This window comes from Carya illinoinensis, chromosome 3 (assembly GCF_018687715.1).
Source record: "Carya illinoinensis cultivar Pawnee chromosome 3, C.illinoinensisPawnee_v1, whole genome shotgun sequence".
Lineage (NCBI taxonomy): Eukaryota > Viridiplantae > Streptophyta > Magnoliopsida > Fagales > Juglandaceae > Carya > Carya illinoinensis.
This window is the reverse complement of record NC_056754.1, coordinates 40,205,997-40,226,056: the sequence shown is the minus strand read 5'-3', so window position 1 is coordinate 40,226,056 and position 20,060 is coordinate 40,205,997. Positions and strand designations below refer to the sequence as shown.

The 20,060-nt window shown below is 37.7% G+C and overlaps 1 protein-coding gene across 5 annotated transcripts; it reads left to right on the top strand.

The window, feature by feature from the left end:
- Positions 1-518: 518 nt before the first annotated feature.
- On the top strand, positions 519-19,268 carry LOC122304229. Of its 5 annotated transcripts, none has more exons than XM_043116361.1 (11): positions 523-1,417; positions 1,842-2,118; positions 2,292-2,477; positions 3,148-3,300; positions 9,266-9,733; positions 12,482-14,812; positions 15,566-15,768; positions 15,861-16,016; positions 17,176-17,407; positions 17,900-18,207; positions 18,566-19,268. In XM_043116361.1, the coding sequence occupies exons 1-11, from the start codon at positions 666-668 to the stop codon at positions 18,861-18,863; spliced, it is 5,364 nt and encodes a 1,787-aa protein (XP_042972295.1). In that variant the 5' UTR covers positions 523-665; the 3' UTR covers positions 18,864-19,268. The 5 variants fall into 5 exon arrangements, with proteins under 5 accessions (XP_042972298.1, XP_042972295.1, XP_042972296.1 ...); XM_043116363.1 differs by having other exon boundaries at positions 1,280-1,417; positions 1,880-2,118; XM_043116362.1 differs by lacking the exon at positions 9,266-9,733.
- Positions 19,269-20,060: the final 792 nt, after the last annotated feature.

Genomic DNA, 20,060 nt, shown 5'->3' with positions numbered 1-20,060 from the left:
TAAAGTAAAAATTAAATTTTTAATTAATATGTTGAGTGTATTTATAAAATGTTAAAAAAATATTTAAAAAATTATTATTAAAATATATAATATTATATTATTATTTTAATTTTGAGATTAATAGTGTAATGTGAACTAGTTTCTTCAATATCTTTGATTTTAACCAAAATCTCGATTTTTATCCAAAATTTGATATTTACGATGTCAAGACCAATACCAATTTCCCTTGTTCAGAGGTGAAAGTCGGTTCATGTCTTGTCCTAGACTGTCATACCCTCCTTGTCTTTATACAGACGTTGGGTGGGGATATGAAAGGCGTGTCGTTTTCGGACTCGAAAGATAGACCACATATTGGAAGAAAAAACGATACCTTAAGAGTTTGGATCCAATTTTTTTTATAATTATTATTATTATTTGTGCAAATTCTCGACCGTCCGCTTTGCTCTCACACCAGCCCCTTTTTCTGGAGCTTTCACTAGCTAGCTCTCTTTATTATTATTTTATTTTGTTCGTCTAAACTCCCCCATTTTGTTCGTATAAACTCCCCCCATCTATCTAGTACTTCAGCAACTGCAAGCCGCGGGAGGGAACTCAAAAAAAAGTTCACCAACGAACTAGACTTTTGGACAGCAACCTCTGACTCTCAGACAACGGACACCGTTTCCATGACTCTCGTCTCTCCTCCGCTTCACTCCAATCCCCATCCTCTCCTCTTCTCTTCCTCTAAACGACACCGTTTCCAACTCCTTGAGTTCCGCGTCATCCGTCGCAGAAGAAGGCTCAAAACCTTTCCTTCCCGTCTTTCCCTCCGATCCCAATTTAATTTCCCTGACCTTTTTCACGACCTTTTCTCGCAATTCCCTTCCCTCAACTCGTTCGATTTCCTCGCTCCTCTCTCCCTCGGTTTCGCCTCAGCCTTTTCTCTTCGTCTCTCGCGGTTTAAACCCCCTCCGGTCGTCTCCAACGATGATGTCGGCGAGTGGATTCTTTTCGCCAGTCCGACCACCTTTAACCGTTTTGTCTTCCTTCGATGCCCGTCGATATCGTTCTCCGGGAGCGAGCTGTTGGAGGACGTCAACGAGAAGCTGGTGAAGGAGGACAGGCATTTCGTGAGTCTCAACAAGGGGAGGATGAAGATTCTTTTTGCGAGTTCCGAGGAAGAAGAGGAGTGGTTGGCGTATCAGAGAGTGTGTGTCAGTACCGACGATGGGGGTGTGATTTCCTTGGATTGGCCGGCCAACTTGGACTTGAATGAGGAGCAGGGATTGGACACCACCTTATTGCTCGTGCCGGGGACGCCACAGGGCAGCATGGATACCAACGTGAGGTCCTTTGTCTGCGAGGCGCTCCAGAGGGGTTGTTTTCCTGTGGTCATGAACCCCAGGGGTTGTGCGGGTTCGCCTCTCACCACGGCGCGGTAAGCGTCTGTCTTTTGTTCTTTCTATTAGTCTGTTTTTACTTTGGGTTGAGAGACGTGAGTCAATTGCTTGGCTTTTGTCGCATAGGAATGCTCTTTTGAGCTATTGCAATTGTCGATATGGGTTTTAAATTTTAATCGATTAGAGTAGGGAGTCATGGCTCGCTCACTTGAATGTGATCTCAATGAAGTTTGGGTAGAACTATTGGTGCTTGTTCAATAAATAAGTTTCATTGTTCTTCTAGAGAACTGGTAATCTTGAACTGAGTTTCACACTTGAATTTTTTTGTTGGCACGGTAAACTTGAATCAGCGTCAGGCTCAGATTCACGGGCAGCAGAATTATCTTATCCGGGTTTCTTTTGATCATTTCTGTCAACAACAGCTGATAGTAGGGTCTTCTTTACTATTTTATTTTTCTGTAGGTTATTTTCAGCTGCTGACAGCGATGATATCTCCACAGCTATACAGTTCATCAATGAGGCAAGACCATGTGCGACATTGATGGCCGTGGGCTGGGGATATGGTGCAAATATGTTGACAAAGTACTTGGCAGAATCTGGAGAGAAAACGCCACTTTCAGCTGCTACATGCATAGACAATCCTTTTGACTTAGAGGAGGCCACAAGGTCCTCTTCACATCACCTCGCTATTGATCAGAAGCTCACTGGTGGACTAATAGATATTCTCAGATCTAACAAGGTTGCTTTCAGCCTTCTGTCTTCTTTGCTTCATTCCCTTCCATTCTGCAGTGTTGAACTTTGAATAAACAGAATGATTGTTTTGGTATGCTTTAGATTGTTTCAGCCATTTTGAATTCATAATATTACCTCTTTATGGTAGTAAATTATGCTTAACAACTACTACTTTTCTAGGAGCTATTTCAAGGCAAAGCAAAAGGGTTTAATGTGGAGAAGGCTCTGTTGGCAACATCTGTCCGTGATTTTGAAAAATCAATATCCATGGTTTCTTATGGGTTTGATGCATTAGAAGATTTTTATTCACAGTCTAGCACTAGAGATGCAGTTGGGAAGGTGAAGATTCCTGTTCTTTATATACAGGTTAAACGTCTTTAACTCTAGTTCCATCTTGCTTTAATATTTGTACAAGACTAGTCGTCTTTTTTTTTTTTTTTCTTTTGATAAGTACAAGTTTAGTCATGTCTTGTATTTCCTTACTGTTTAAAATCTCTATATAGATACTATGCTTATATCAACCAAAGCTTTTGCTGGCATACTTGAAATTTAATTTCAAGCTTTGCTAAATTCACAGAAGTTTCCCGTTAAACAGAAAAGTAGGGAAATAAATAATAATAATAATAATTATAATACCATTCTGATAAAACTCAGGAAGTCTGGAGATGATATTTCTGTTAGAAACAATGAAACAAGGTATGAAAAGAAGTTGCCAAGTTCCTAATATTTCACCAGGTGCAAAGTCATCAAAGATACTTGTATCACTTCATTTGAATACCCTTTTCTTGGAATACCCTTTTCTTGCTTGAGGTTTTTACCTCAGCAGCAGCCTTGGTCATGCTACTTGAAAATTCCAAAATTTGTCTAATGTTGAAACATATTTATTTCATATGATATTTACTAGCTTGTCTACCATTTGAAATGTCTGGAATTTTTATCTTATTAAAAAAAATGTCGAGAATTTATTTAGTTCATAACCACCACCTCACCAAGCAGGAGAAAGTTCTAACTCATTCAAATTCCGTCAATTTATCAGAATGATGATGGGATGGTGCCACTATTATCTATTCCCCGTGATTTGATAGCGGAAAATCCATTTACAAGTCTGCTCTTTTGTTCTTCTATGCCTTCTAGTATTGTTGCAAGTAGCAAATCTGCTCTGTCCTGGTGCCAGCATCTTACGATTGAGGTATAATCTTGTTAATTTTCATCATATCTTCTATATATAAAAATCCTTCTTTGTATCTTAACCGAAAGTAGGGTGCTCTTTGCAGTGAATTGATAACATAAAATTTCTATAATTTCCCTTTTAAATATTACCTGTCTTGACTTAATTACTGTGTATGCATATATCCTACAAAGCATGTTGAGATTAAGTACATGATCTTTTCTGGGTTCTTTGCTATTGGTTGATCATTGAGTTCAGTTTCATTTCCATGTCCTTGACTTTTCTGAAATCCAAACATACGATTGTTTTTCACATTAATTGAATCTTGTTGATCCGTAGATAAACATTTGATTTTGTGCTGAAGTGAAGTCTTGCAATAAGGAAGTTCAGATTTTGCTAATATTTGATATCCAATGAAGCATAGATTTCTTTGTTTAACCAATGGATTTCTCGTGCATTTTTTTTTCCCCTCTTTTTTAGAAGCCTCAGTCCCTCAGTCCAGGTCAGCTCATGATTTTGTCTCTAATTGAGCTGTCTAAATTTCTCAGCTTGTCTTGCAATGCCATAAATTTATGGGCTGGCTGATGGTAATAACAGCAATAACTATAATCTGGAAATCATACTTCCCATTTTCAATCTTTAATATGATATTATCTAAAGCAATATTGATCCTTTTGTACATGGAAAGTAGAGAAGTATTACGATATTATGGACCTTCCATCTGGAACTTAGTTATTGGTGAATGTTGCTATCAACATGCTAGACACTGTGTGATATGCAATTGTAAAATTCTGCTCTTTTAGGTTGGGATTGGGGGGTGGGGACATCATATGAAGTTATTGAATGCCAATACCTATTTTTATATGGGACTTTCATTTAGTCTTTATACTTCTAGGGCTGAGGCATGTACTTAATGCTTCTTATTGATGCCTATGGGATCAGGGCAGATACTTCTCTTGTAAAGTTTGTATTTGTTGCCCAGATGACAAAACCAAGAGGGGGCAAATTGGGTTTGTTTTAAAAAGTTAACAATTATAAATCAAATATACAATATAAAATATGAACAGGATACTTAGTAGTAGTAAATATAAAGAGGGTAAGATAGATGAAAACTCAGTATTTTAATGAGGTTTAGCCCCACTACTTACTTCCCCACCTCAAGCTACGCCTTGATGATCTCAAATTCACTATTCACCCTTCTTTAGGTGGAAATAAAAACCTATTATACCTTTGAGCAACATTGCTTCAAAGAATTTTCTACATTTACAATTACCTTACGAGTGGTGATTCAACTATTTCCTGTGTAGAAATGCTACTACATTTACAAGATTTACACACACCCTATTACTATTTATGTAAGAGTTGATAGTGGGGAGGTTATCAGAGTACACTCCTGAATGAGTGAAACAAAAACAGTACATCGCAAAGTATATATCTCTCAAAATAAACAAGTGTTAAGACTCAATACTTAGAAAAAAGAGATTGAAAACTTTTGATGAATGAATGTTGTAAAGCTTGTAGTTGTGTGAATTTGAAGATCTCAAATGAGCTATTTATAGACATATGAGACTTCCTTTTTAAATTTAAAAAGATTCAAATGTAAAAAATGAGCATTGTTCATTTTTCAAAAATTTCAAACATAAGTTTTTCATTTTGTAATTGTAAAAAATAACATCATTCATTTTTCAATATTTTCAAACAAAAGTTTCTACCTTCTTGCATATGTCAAAAGGAGAACCATTCACTTTTCAAAAATTTCAAACAAAAGCTTTTACCATTTGCATATGTCAAAAAGAGCATCAATCACATTTCAAAAATTTCAAACAAAAGTTTCTACTTTTTGCATATGTCAAAAAAAGTATCAATCACTTTTTAAATTTTCAATATATCATGTGCATGTTAAAATGACAATCAATCATCTTTCAATTTTCAAATTTCAAACATATCATGCACGTGAAGAATGACATTCAATCATCCTTCAAATTTTCAAATTATAGACTTTCAATCATATTATGCACATGTGAAAAATAACAAATTAATCATCTTTCAAATATCAAATTAACATATCTTGCATATGTGAAAAATGCAAGTTGATGTCTCATGAGAAAAGTTTTTTTTTAGCCTTAAACCTTTTTCGGGTTTTGAAAGAGATGTACAAAAATACTCAAGAGCTTCATTTGTAAGCTTGTTCCCTTTCTTGCTCATGCTTGATTTGTTGATGACTTTGATTTCATTTTGTGGACAACTTGAGATTCTTTTTGTTAAAGACCCAAAAATTGATCCAAAAGCCCTAGGGTTGTTGGATGCTAATTTGATTAAGCTTTTAACCCTCAGAATCATAACAGTCTACCATGCTTCCAAATCCGATATCCACGGCGGCCCACTCTATTGGCACTGACACTGTGGTAGCCCTTTCATTTTTTGGTGGTTTGACTCATCTATTAGTATTCAATGACTTAACACCATGCACATGCATAGTACCAAGGCATTTTAATCCAGCCTATAGGTTGCCTCCCCTGTGACTTGAACTCGTGACATGGTCCCTGCTCTGATACCAATTGTTAAAGCCTAACCATTGATCCAAAAGCTCTAGGATTGTTGAATACTATTTGGTTAAGCTTTTAACCCTCAGGATCATAACACTTTTATGCTTGAACTTATTTGTTATCATCAAAATTCAAAAGCAGATATAGAGTTATATGATGCTTGAAACCTTGGGTTCAATAGTATTGCTCATTAAGGTAGCTATCGTTTTCCTTTTCAAATTGATGTAACCTGCTTTTTACTTCAAATTTTCAAGCCCCTATTGATTTTAAACCTTATTAGATATTTTTTTATCGAGAAACAAATTTTTATTGAGATTGAAATAGACAAAGGCCTGAGTATACAGGACATATACAAGAGCGTTTCCTATGCATGCTAGTTTAGCGATACAAGTCATGAAAATACATGCCATTAAAATCAATTACAATCAACCAATGAAGTAAAGTATTGAAAAATCAACTGCTAAACTTATCCATTGACTGCTCTCGATCTTCAAAGTTTCTTGCATTCCTCTCCCTCCAAATACACCACCATAGACAAATTAGGACCATCTTTCACGTTGTTGCAATCTGAGGGTTGTATCGAATGTCCTGCCAAGTAGCTAGGAGATCGATTACCCTTTTCAGTATCACCCAAACTAATCTCATCCAAGCAAAGAAGTCATTCCACAAGGTTGTAGCAATCTCGCAATGAAGTTATAGATGATCTGCAGACTCTCCACTCTTTTTGCACATACAACACCAATTCAGACTATGATGTGCCGTTTCCGTAAGTTTTCTATTGTAAAGATCTTCCCTAATGAAGCCGTCCATACAAATAAATTTGCCTTCAGCGTTGCTTTTGCCTTCCAAATACTCTTTCATGGGAATGGATTTGTATTATATGTAATCATGGCTAGATAGTAGGAGTGGACTGTGAACTTCCCTTTCTTAGAAGGGCACCAAAAGATCTTGTCTTCATCTCCCCTCATTATACGGTTAGAGTACACAACTGAGGCTTCTTTCATTCTTACTATGCCATAGAATTCTAGATAAGCTTCCTTGAGTGTCCTATTGCCACACTATACATCATACCAAAATTTAATTTTGGACCCATTACCTACCTCAAAACAGATATTTTTTGAATACGTGTCTCATCCTCTTCTTATGTGTTCCATAGTCCCATCCCATATAGCCCACTTATGTCATTCGAACATCATCCTCCCCATGGTTCACCATACTTTGATGCTATGATGGCTCTCCATAATGCTCCCTGTTTGTTGTGGTATCTAGATAGCTATTTGCCAAGCAAAGCATTGTTAAAAGCTTGCAAGTTCCGAATACCCAATCCTCCTTTTGGGATAAGGGAGTACACCGTGAACCATTTTACCAAGTGGAATTTAAATTCATCATTCATCTCCGCCAACAAGTAATCCCATTGAAGTTGAAAAGAGTGAGAGAAACTGACCCTACCACCTCTACATAAAGACACCTTATTCCAACTATAGCCAATTTCCTCTTTAGTTTTTTCTAGTGCATAATCCCAAATCGATTTTGATTTGAATGGGGCACCCAAACAAAGGCCCAAGTATTTCATTGGAAACTAGGATATCTTGCATTCCAGAATGTTAGCCATGCTCTCCACATTTGGAACATTTCCAGTAAGACTACTTCTAATTTAGCTCAGTTCACCTTTAGCCCTGAAGTAGCTTCAAAGCACAAAAGGAGTGTCCTCAAAGATCGAATTTGATCATGACTAGTGCCACAAAAGATGAGAGTATCATCAACAAATAAAAGGTGAGATATGTGAAGTGAGCCAGTATTTGCCTCCCCTACTAAGAATCCGGAGAAGAACCCACCCTTTGCAATAGCTGGAATCATCTTGCTAAAAGCTTGCATTACAAAAACAAAAGTAGTGAAGATAGAGGGTCACCTTGTCTCAATACTCGTGAGCTTTTGAAAAAGCCCTTTGGTGTGCCATTCACCATACCCAAAAACAAACAGTAGAGATACACTGTTTAATCCAAGAACACCATTTCAAACCAAACCCACATCTCTCAAGCATGTAGAGCAAAAAATCTCCAATAATCACGGTCATAGGCCTTTTACTCCATGTCAAGCATACACAAGAGCCTCGACACTTCTGACTCTAGTCTACTATCCAAACATTCATTGGCAATTACCGAATCAAGAATTTGCCTACCTCGGGCAAGGCATTTTGAGATTAATTTCTCAACCATCGTGCTCAATCTATTTGCCAAGACTTTCGAAAGGATCTTGTAAACTCCGCTCACCAAGCTAATAGGGTAATAATATTTTACTTCTACAACGCAAGATTTTTTTGGAATGAGAGCAATAAATGTTGCACCGAGGCCCTCTTCGAACATACCATTTTCATGAAACTCAAGAAATACCCCCACTATATCTTATTTGATCACTTCGCAACAAGTTTGGAAAAAAGCCATAGAAATACCCGTACTGTCCTTCTTACTTTTGTTGTGCATCCCTTCTTGTCGTGATTTCTCCTCAAATTTTCGGATGCCATTGTTGGTGACTGGCAATGAGCATGAGAACCTCTACATACGTTTTAGATGTCAATCCCCCACATGTGCCCTTGCTCATAAGCTTTTTGGAAGTTTCAGCCCCTCCATACCCCTTTGCTACATTTTTGCCTGCACTGCTACATAGCCCACACAATTCCATAGCCATCTTCCTCCATGCCTTGCCTTCCACTTCTTCAGGGATGATGATAAGGTTCTTTCTCCAACCAGCTCTGTACTCAACTATAGTCAAGTATCTACCAAATGCGTTGGAGGATCTCTGTGCAACTAAAGCGCTGCTGCCTGAGTTGGATGTTCTCATGAACTCCTTGTCGCCATTTGACCTAAAACATTGTCTAAAGTTTTTGCAACCCATGATGCAGTTGGTCTGCCCACTAATGGTTCTTTAGTCACCTTACTTCCTCCCTCTCTCTATAATGCGTATATAGTAACCACCTTCAACTGAAATCTCAAATATTTTTGTTTCAAAGAGCACAACCTTCGAATATCCCATCCTTAAAAACTTACACCTCTGACCATGGTTGAATAAAATCTAGAAATGGTAATGGTCACCGGCGAAGCTCATCGGGATCGAGAAACTTAGTTTAGCCTTAATTGCTAAGCTTAGTGTCTCTAAAATTCCAAATATTAAGTTTTGTGAAGAAAAGAACAATAATCATACGCATTTTGTTAAATTTGTTAGATATTAAGAACAAGCTTTTACAGTTGACACTTTCTTCTGCTCCGAACTTATCAATCACAGCAAATGTGCTTGATATGATCTTCTGACTTTCCTGAAGGTTTAGTTGATAATGGCAATAGCAATGCTTTCTTTTTTCATCTGGAAAAAGCCCCAGTTGGAAAACTTGGTTGAACTTAACCCTGTATGCTTTTCAGTGATATTCTGATGTGTGGTACATGCAGTGGCTTACAGCTGTGGAACTAGGACTTCTGAAGGGTCGCCATCCTCTCCTGAAAGATATGGATGTTACCATTAACCCTTCAAAAGGCTTATCTCTTGTTGAAGCTAGAGCATCTGATGAGAGTGGTGATATGGACAGGCTCTTGAATCTCACCGAATCAAACTCTCTGAACGGATATGCTGTAGATCCAATAAAAAATATGCTAGAAGAGAGTGATACTGCCGCTAGCATCCACTTGAGGTCTCGACGAGATTCACAAGAAAATTTGGAAGTTGAAGACATGAGAGTGCAAGAAGTGGAAAATGGTGCTTTGCAACATGTTAACTCAGTTGATGGAGAATTCATTATAGAGGAGGGAGTCAGTTCATCAGACGGTGAAAGAGGTCAAGTGCTACAAACAGCACAAGTTGTTATGACTATGCTTGATATAACCATGCCAGGTACCTTGACAGGAGAGAAGAAAGAGAAGGTAATGCCTAGAATTGTGATTTACTTGATATTTTGTCATGATTCCACTTGGATTGTACTAATGTTCTTGTAAACACCCCTTCCTGTAAGCGTAGGAGTGTTACTAAACTATATAACATGTGCCAAGTAAGAGACTCAACATAATAGATTACCTCATTTTTACTGAAATCATAAAGCATGACTTTTGAAGTCTTGAAAACTTAAAACAATCTCATGACGTGAAACTTAGAGTTAATCCTATGTGTAAAGACACTTATTAGCGAAGTTCGAAATTCTGTAAAACGCAGACATTCTGGCCCATCTGCTCAACATCAACATCATTATCTAGGACGTCAAAAATATAAAAAAAAAAAAAAAAAAGGAGCTGAAGACCCAAAAAATAGCAAATAATACTGTAAACATAACTAAATTAGGTTTGTACTTTGAAACCTCCATGCATATTAACACTTACGTAGCATGAGAATCAATCATCAACATATAAGTAAGCACACAGCACATCCACAATTAATCATGGCAATTCTAACAGTGACTAAACACACGAAATGTTCATAGAGGAATAAACAATCAAATTAGGCAATCAATATGTTCTAATATACGTGTTGGAAACTCTGGTCAACTCCTGTCATAAAAAGAAGATCTTCCTATTTGATCCTCAAGATCTGGGTAGCCTCTTAATAAGGAATTTCCTAATTATTGCAGCTCTGGCTTTAGGTGTTTTCTAGGTAATATTCCATAACTATAAATCATAAACTTTCCTAATTTATTCTTATGTGCCGGCAGGCTCTAAAGGGTGTGATTTTCTGGGTTTTTGTCAAGTCAATGCAGCTGTGACAGATTAGGAAACTTTTAAGGGCTGCCTTAGGCCAGTTTTCTCATTGAAACCAAGCTCTAAATGACTTACTATAGGAAAAAGAATCTCTCAGTATTAATAAAGTCAAAACAGCAATCAAATTTCACAAACATGCAATACAATAAATACATAAACCTAAAATAGTTGGGCCCATGGGCCTAACTTCGAAAATTCCCAACTTATGGGCCCAAAGGGCTTGAGGGTGACAGTTTTGTATGAAAAAACTGATGTTGGTATTGTATCATTTGCCTTATGTGTGAAGAGAAAAATGGCCAAGTAATCTGGATTTACAGCATTTTGGATATTGCATTTCGCATTGTCATTTAAATAGTTTTTATTTTAACAAGATAATTTCCTGCTTGAAATGTCAATCAGCAATCTTTTCATTACCATGCTTTCTCATTAATGTATATGTGTAAAACATTGGCCCTTTCAACTATAGTGGAATATTAGATGTCTTTCGATAAATGGCATTCCATCCTTTTTTATGACATGGAACCTCACCAAGGTAGGGCCCTTCAAACCCACCCTTCAGGAGTAAACCCCAAATACACGCCACCTGCCAATATCTTGTATCAGGTAATCTAGCAGAACCCATAGTGTGGACTCAAGTCCAGGATGTAGTGTACAGCTCATCCAAAATCTGCCTTTTGACCACTATGACTTCCAATCTGCATTGCCATGGTTAGACTCAATTATTAATAGGGTTTTGTCTACACCTATGGAAGGGGAGTTTTTTTTTTTTTTTTTAAGAGAAGTAAGAAGTATATTGATAAAAGAATAGGCAAAAGCCACGTTCAGTACAAAGAATGTCCTAACTACGTAGGAGCAATAGAAATAAGGAAATCATGTAAATCTTGGCCATTAAAATTTTCGGCAATGGCCCAAGTACAAAGAGTTCTAAAAAAGAAAGCTTTCAGCTCCTCCATCGATCTCTTTGTCCTCGAACTTCCGTTCATGCGCTTCTGCCACACACATCACATAATGCAAATTGGAATCATCTTCCATAAGGCCTCAACGTAATTCAAGAGCCACATGAAATTATTGGAGTCAATTAAAACTTACTTGGCTTCCAAGTTTTGCTATGAGCTACTTGGTGCATGTTTGGTATGTTGTTTTGAAACTGTTTTCAAAACTTGATTTGCAAAAAATGTGTTCGCCAAACATGAGAGAGAGAGAGAGAGAGAGAGAGAGAGAGAGAGAGTGGCACAAAGGGGATCTATCACATAGAGGGGGTGGATCTCCTCCACCTCAGGTTGGGTTCCACCGCCTTGCATGGTGTAGGGGAAATCCCCCCCCCCCCCCCCCCCCCCAGGGCCCCGAGGGGACGCGAAATAAAAATCCAGCACTCCTGGGCCCTACACTGACCGTGTGGAGGGGCACCTCCTCTTCCCATGAGCACTTTTATATCTTTTAATTTTTGGGGGCTATTTTTAGTGAGGTGGACACTTGGCAAGATTTTATTGGGTATCTTAATATTTTGTCCCTTTTTTAACCTTTTATTTTATTTTATTTTATTTTTTTAATGTGTGTGTGTGTGTAGATCTAGTGCAGTTGGCAAGATTTTATTGGGTATATTGATGGTATTGATGACAGTTGATCATAGTTGAAACCATTTTAAAAATATATAATAACAGAAACAAATAAAAATCAAAACTAAAAATAAATCACAACCAATACATCTGGACGCATTTCCCAAAAGCTTTTGTTGAAATCAAAACAAGCCATTGATATTATGCATTTCATTTTCTATCATTTTGTGGTTCTCTTTGGCTTCTTGTGATTGTTGGTAGGGAGCACTAGATTAGATTCATCGCTTCTGGCCTGCATTAATAGTCACCCAATTGCTTGCAATAGTTCTTTTATAACACTTTACACTTACCTAGTAATTATACCCAGGTCTTGACTGCTGTGAATCAAGGAGAGACACTTCTACAAGCTTTGCAAGATGCTGTGCCAGAAGATGTTCGTGGAAAGCTTACAGCTGCTGCAACTGGAATTTTGCAGGCCCAAGGCACACACTTAAAATTTGATGGACTCCGTGATGCTGTTCAGATTCCGGATGTTCCATCAGGATTAAAATCAAATATCCAAGAGAAAGTAAGAAGATTATCTGGTGCAGAAGGTATTGAAAAAGACCACAATTCTTCAGACCAGATAAAGCAGGCTGATGAAGTGACAGATTGCTCAACTTACACACAACCTGGCTCAGAAAAACCTACTGTAGAACCTGAATCAGATCTCTCTGAGGAGAAATCACAAAGATCTGTAAATTTGGGTCAGTTTCAATCAACAGGTGGTGATGGAGTTGATATATCTGATTCCGTTAGGAAAGACAGCAATGAACTGGGGAATGATGATGAATCTGCTGAATTCTACAAAGAAAATCCTGCTCCATCTCTTGACTATGGTGAGAAGGGATCAGAAACAGGTGTTAACCCTAATTTTCCCAGTCAGACTGATAAGGCAGGTGGCAGCAAGGAAGAAACAATTAATGAGCAAAAAGATAAGGACAGTGGAACAGCTCAATTAGAGACAAGAGAGGAAAATGATAATAATAAAACTGAAGAGAAAACTGCAGATTCTTCAACTGACCGAAGTAAGGTGGCATCAGCCAGTGTAGAAGAATTATCTCTTGGGTCCTCCTCTGAGGCCCAAGTCATGGAAACGGAAGATAATGATAATCAGAAGAAGGAAAACAAAAGTATGCAGCCTGTTCAGGATCAGACTAAGGTTATCTTGGGTGATCCTAGTCCCCCTACCTTCAGTGTATCCCAAGCATTGGATACTTTAACAGGGATGGATGATTCCACACAAGTGGCTGTTAACAGTGTTTTTGGTGTACTAGAAAATATGCTAAATCAGTTGGAGGAGGGTTCAGATGAGGAAAATGGAGTCCAGGATAGGAATGATGTTGAAGACTCTGTTACTGAGACAGATAATGCTGCTGGCAATCCGAAGTTGGAAGAGAAAGAAGAAAATGAGAGTGAACAGAGCATGCAGTCTGATACTTTGGGTGATCGTCCTGTGTATAATCACCATGTTGGCATTCAGTTACCCCATGTACCAAGAATTGGAAGCATAGAGGAGGAAACCATGCAATACCTCAGTTCTTCTAATGGGAAAAGTATGGATATATCTCAGGGTATTAAGAACAATATCCATGTGAGGATGGGCAAAACCAAAAATAAGGATCAATTAGTTGGTAGTAAACTTCTGGCTGATAAGACAGACAAGCTTAGACGTGTAACTAATAATCCAATGTACATAACTGCAAATCCATATGGGACAGCTTTTGACAACAAATACTTGCGCAAACATCTTGTTGCAAAGAAGCATTCAAAATCACTTGACTTGGATTCAACAGCTGCTCTCTTGCTTGACTATTTTCCAGAAGAAGGTCAATGGAAGCTGTTGGAACAACCAGAAAATATTGGGATCTCCAATGGCGATGTTGATGAGAATAAGTTTGACGCGCCCTCACCTGTGAAGTTAAATGATTCAGAAAATTTTATTGAACCATCCTATGTCATATTTCATACTGAAAAGCAACAGGAACCAGTTGCGGAATATGAAACATCAGACCCTACGAATAACAAAGTTGAAATTAGTAATGATAAATTAGTGGAGTTGATGCAATTTGTGAAAAATATTGTTATGGATTCGTTGAAAGTTGAAGTTGGTCGTAGACTAGGCGCAATTGACATGAAAGAAATAAAACCCAGGCTTGCTAGAGATTTGGAAGTTGTGGCAAATGCTGCGTCATTGGTTGTTGGACATGAGGAGCATATTCGGTGTGTAGAAACACCTATTCGCTGTACTTCAGGAAAGCTTGGGACTCTTCCTGGAAAGCATATCATTAGAGCCATTTCATCTGCTGCTCGGGACACCAGCTACTTGAGAAGAGTGCTTCCTATTGGTGTTATTGTAGGGTCTAGCTTAGCTGCCTTAAGAAAATCTTTCAATGTGGCTACAGTAAAAGAAAATAATCAGAGAGAAGTTCTGACCCATGTGCAAGGCAATAACTTGGGGGTAAAAACTCATAGTAAGGTTAGTGTCGCAGAGATTGATAAAAAGCCGTTTGCTAAATCTAGTCATAAAACTAGTTTGGGCAGTTCAGTAAACAGAGAAGTGGAAAAGGATGAATTGAAAAACTCAAACAATCATACTGTCATGGTTGGCGCTGTAACGGCTGCACTAGGGGCTTCTGCTTTACTGGTTAGCCAGCAGGTAAGAGTTATGTCTCTTTTGATGATATTGTTATTCCTTCGCTCTTTAAACTTGTATGAAAGTATGCTTGTATCAATCTTTGGAGCTCTAGGTGATGTCTCTGTCACATCAATCATGCTTGGAGTTTGTACTCCAGGCATGTGAAGTTTTGACATGTACATTTTCCTCAAGCATAGCAGATCCACTTTGCATTTTAAAAGGAAAAATAATATTTGCACTTTCTCCCTAGTTTTCATCCTTTAGTTTGACATTGAGAAGCCACTTTGATATATTTGTTTGTTGATGGTTTTTTCCTCTTTTCATTTCCTTGAGTGTTTCTTTTTTTTTCTTTTTCTTTTTTTTTTCCTTCTTTGATAGGTAAAAAGAAATTTTATGAAACAAAGTACTTGGCATAGCCCAAGTACACAGGAAGTATACAAGAGAGAACACATAATTACAAGCTAGGAGATAGAAAAAGCCACATGAAATCATGAAAACAAGCCCCATTAAGTACAATAGCAGATGCGCAAAGTAATAATGTATGGAAGAAAAAATCTCTAATCTCTCCCAATAAGCGTTCTCTATCTTTAAAACTACGGCCGTTCCTTTTAAGCCAAATACACCGCATAAGACATAGGGGAACCATCTTACAGAGAGATGGACTTAGACATTAAAAAATCTAATTTACCTTTTTCATTTTAAACTTTTGATTGCCTTTAGAATATAATGAGCTGACCTTTTTATTGGTGTATTTTGATATGTATGAACGCAAAGGGTTTGTACAAAGGCAATGAAACTGCTGAAACTTCATCAGAGTACTTCAAGGTGAAAGCTAATCATCATCAGGAGCCTGAAAATGTTGAGGGGTCGGTATCTGAAAAGAGCCAGGATAACATGGTCACATGCCTTGCTGAGAAAGCTATGTCAGTTGCTGGTCCAGTGGTACCAATGAAAGATGGTGGAGTGGATCAAGAAAGGTCTTAACCCATGACAAATATTCTTTGTTTAGATTTATCTGCTCTTGTATGAGTTTCACTTAATTGACTCTTTTCTTTCCAACATCAAATAGGCTTGTTGCCATGTTAGCAGATTTGGGTCAAAAAGGTGGCTTGTTGAAGCTTGTTGGCAAACTAGCTTTACTCTGGGGTGGCATACGTGGTGCAATGAGTTTGACTGACAAACTTATCTCGTTTCTTCATATAGCTGAACGACCCTTGTTTCAGAGGTAATTTAAATTTTTTAATGTCAAAGTCGACCATCTCTCCATTCAATCAGAGAATGTGGATTGAATCTAAGTTGGAAAATATTACATCATTGGGAAGGTTACAGTCCCAGTGATGATTTTCATCAAACATGTATTATGGATTCTGACAATTTCAGCAGATATCCTGGCTATGTTTTGATCATAATCCGTATTATTGTCCTTTTAAACCATTTAGCAGATATGTTGTCCATAATCAAGTTCTAGAGTAAAACTAATTTGTGCTTATCTGATCTAGATAGGAGGTCAAATATTTGAGAGGTAATTTTTTAAATAGAAGTGTAACTTCAGTAATTTGCTCTTGAGATCTGATTAAAAGCTTGATTCAGCTATCTGCTTCTGCAACATGACCATGCGAATTGACTCTTCTTAATCTTATTTCTTCTTATGTGCTTTCCTATTGGGTCCACTGTGGTTGTTGAGTGATCTGTCGCTAATAATTACTCTTTGTAAAGAGAAGATAGGATGCATGATGGGCCAGATGGTGAAAAGTAATCACATGTCCAACTCTTAATGATTTGGTTAGGCTCTGTTGCAGGGAATAAATATAATGGAATAATAGGTTGTTTTATTGGAAAGTTGGAAAGGTAGGTACATATGTTCCCATGTAAGTGGTGTATTGCTTAATTTTGTCACTTCTTCCTGAAGTATATGTTCCTTCTCGCTGATCCTACACTTTTTATGTTTTGCAGTCCGAGTGTCTCTGCTGTAGTGACACTAGTGTGAAGGGAAAATCTAGGAAATGAAATAAGTGCCCTCATAGTTTAAAACTAAGGCATTTTTTTGAGTTCTAAATCAGTCTGGATTTATATTCTGACAAAGGCAATATAAAATAGTTGCTTTAAGCTCATGTACGCATGTGTTTGATGTTAAACAGATTGCATGATTTCTTGAAGATGCAAAATTCTGAGCTTCTTTATAGCTGTTTGGTCCACAAATTGCAGTTTTCTTCCATTAGAATCTTTTTATAGCTGTCTTGTACATGCTCCACAAATTGCAGTTTTCTTCCATTAGAATCTGTTTATAGCTGTTTGGTCCTTCAAGCATTTCTTTTTTTGGGGGCGCTTGTATCCTGTGCTCATTATTTATTTGTTAACTTAACTATCTTGGTTTCTTTCCCTAGGATTCTTGGGTTTGTAGGCATGGTTCTTGTTTTATGGTCACCGGTTGCTGTTCCTTTACTTCCAACACTGGTGCAAGCCTGGACAACAAATACTTACTCTGGAATAGCTGAGTTTGTTTGCATTATTGGCCTTTATGCTGCCATTATGATACTTGTTATGATATGGGGCAGAAGAATACGTGGGTATGAAGATCCACTTGAACAATATGGGCTGGACTTGACATCACAAAAGGTATGCGTTCGGGCTAGATTTGTCAGGCAAAAACCTGATGCAGTATCATTTACTTGCTATATTGAGGGGTATATGTTTTGATTTATTTTTTCAGTCAAAAAACATTATGAGCTGTCAGAGGAGTTCTGGATAGGCCTAGATATTATAGGGAGAAAGTATTGTGCAGATCTAGGGAACACAATCAACTAGATAGTGGACCTCGGAGGAGTGTTATCTACCTCGAGTTTCTCATGTAACCCAGTTTTAATGTCCTCCCCCCTCCCCTTTCTCTCTTCTATCGTGGACAAAAAAAGCACAACCCTACAATCTTTTTTGTGATTGAAATTCTTCCCCATTATTTTCTATGTATGATTCATTCAGCTACAAATGCATTTGCGTTTCTTCTTTCATTCTTAAATATCCTGTTAATTCTATCGTCTTCGAGGTGGCATAAATTGTCTGGTGTTGTGTATCTAGGACAAAATTTGCTAATATTGAGCTCCGTGCTTGCAGATCCATAACTTTTTGAAGGGTTTGATTGGAGGAATCATCCTTGTTCTATCAATACATTCCGTAAATGCATTACTTGGTTGTTTGCATCTCTCATGGCCTCCTACTCCATCTCCTTCTGATGTCATGAGATGGTTTAAATTATATGGGAAAATACTCATGCTTGCTGGTCAAGGACTTTTTATTGCCACCAGTGTTGCAACAGTGGAAGAATTGCTTTTCAGGTCATGGCTGCCTAAAGAAATTGCAGTGGATCTTGGACATCATCAAGGAATTATCATCTCAGGGCTCGCATTTTCTTTATGCCAAAGGTATATTCTTGATATGCCAAATGACATCTTGCTGCCTTCTATCATTTGGTTTCTTTTGTTTTCATTTGCCTCTGCTTGTGTTAGCTGTCTGGTTTAGGTTGCAACAATCACATAGGTTTAGCTTTTAGTATCTTAATTTCTAAACAAATATTGGCTCAAAGCATGTCTTCTGAAACTTTCCTTTCTTGTGGTATCACCCTATATCTAGATATTACTGAAATAATTTGTGCAAATGTTTATGCTATAGTGCCCTAGCAAGCATGAAATTGTTTTTTTCCGTTTTGGAGGGTTACGATTCTCAGTCTGCTAACCGTACGCATTCAAAATGTAATGTGTCTTGGTTTGGATGGGATTTCAGGTCTCCACAGGCTATACCCGGGCTATGGCTTTTATCTTTGGGTTTGGCAGGTGCATATCAAAGAAGTGAAGGCAGTCTCTCCGTTCCAATTGGGTTGCGTGCAGGGATAATGGCTTCAAGTTTTGTTTTACAAAAGGGTGGATTTCTAACTTACAAGCTCAACTTTCCTCTTTGGGTAACTGGGATTCATCCATTCCAACCATTTAGCGGAGTGGTTGGTTTTGCATTTGCTCTAGGTTTGGCAATAATTCTCTATCCAAGACAGCCTCTGCAGGAGAAAATGAAAAGTATGGAGTGAGGGAAAACGTGCTGGTGAAGATTGTTGTGTTGCACTTAATGTTGTTAATACCTATGTGGGCTGCCGTGGAGAAAGGGAAAAGATAGACAAATGCAAACAGCAAACCGGAAGAGAACTAAAGAAATTGAAAGCTAATGCCCAATTCCCATGGGGTTGTTTCTGATGCTGCACGAGAGGGTATTGATTGCGGTGTACAGTTTGTAAATACAAAACGGTTAATACAAGGCAAATTTTCAATCAGGAAAGCGATGTGTATGTCTGCATAAGTTTCACTTTGGAATGCGTCTTGTGAGAGAACTCTCATTGTATACATCACGTGAGCAGATAGATAGAAACACTCCATGTTGAGATTGTAGCATACGGATTGGAAATCCAAAAGGCAATGTAAGATCAATTTTGTTCGAATTATGTTTTCTCGATACTATATTCTATAATTGAATGATAATTCATTATAGGTAAAAGCAAATAATTGAGATATTGTAGTTCGAGGAATTGATCATTACATGAAGGACACAGATATGAAACGGTGATTTCAATTTACAAAAGTCTCTTGGTGTGCCTTAAACAGCTGAAATATAAGATGAACGTTGATATATGCACTGGGTTGTACACGGAACGGTGTCTCAACAGTAAAAATTCACATCGTTCCTTGCACGACCTCATGCCATAAACCCCATGCGCGAGTAATTTCTTATATGAGACAATATGTAAGCCTTGGGTTTGCTCACTGAATCACCTCCTCTTCATGCGGTCTAAATCTGGTCAAATGAAGCAAAATAAAATTAGAAACGGAACACAAACTTAAGCTTGAAACGGCTTAGTTCTAAAATGGTATTTCATATTAGTTTTCGACAGTTTTTATGAGCAAAAAAGGTAAGAAGAGGCAACTCGAGGTGGCTTCTCTACTTAGACATGACTAAAGTAGCTAAGAGTGTCCATCTAGATTCCGGAACGAGTATCCGGATTTCAAACTCGGGCTAGGTTCCGAATCGGGTTAGCCTGGGTTATGAGCTAGGCTAGAACCTAGACAGGTTCCGGGCTATATCTGTTTTTTTTTTTTTTTTGTCTTTTCATAAAAGCTTACTTATTAAATTTTTTTTTATGAAAAAGGTAATGTTGAAAAGCCTAATTTTTTTTTTATATATATCTAAAAGTCTATATTCTATTTCAATTTTTTCAAGAAAAAATGTTGAAAAG

Coding starts and splice junctions, on each gene's coding strand:
- LOC122304229 (XM_043116361.1), top strand. CDS start 666: ATGACTCTCGTCTCTCCTCCGCTTCACTCCAATCCCCATCCTCTCCTC. Junction 2,119..2,291: donor ATATTCTCAGATCTAACAAG/GTTGCTTTCAGC, acceptor CTACTTTTCTAG/GAGCTATTTCAAGGCAAAGC. Junction 3,301..9,265: donor GCCAGCATCTTACGATTGAG/GTATAATCTTGT, acceptor TGGTACATGCAG/TGGCTTACAGCTGTGGAACT.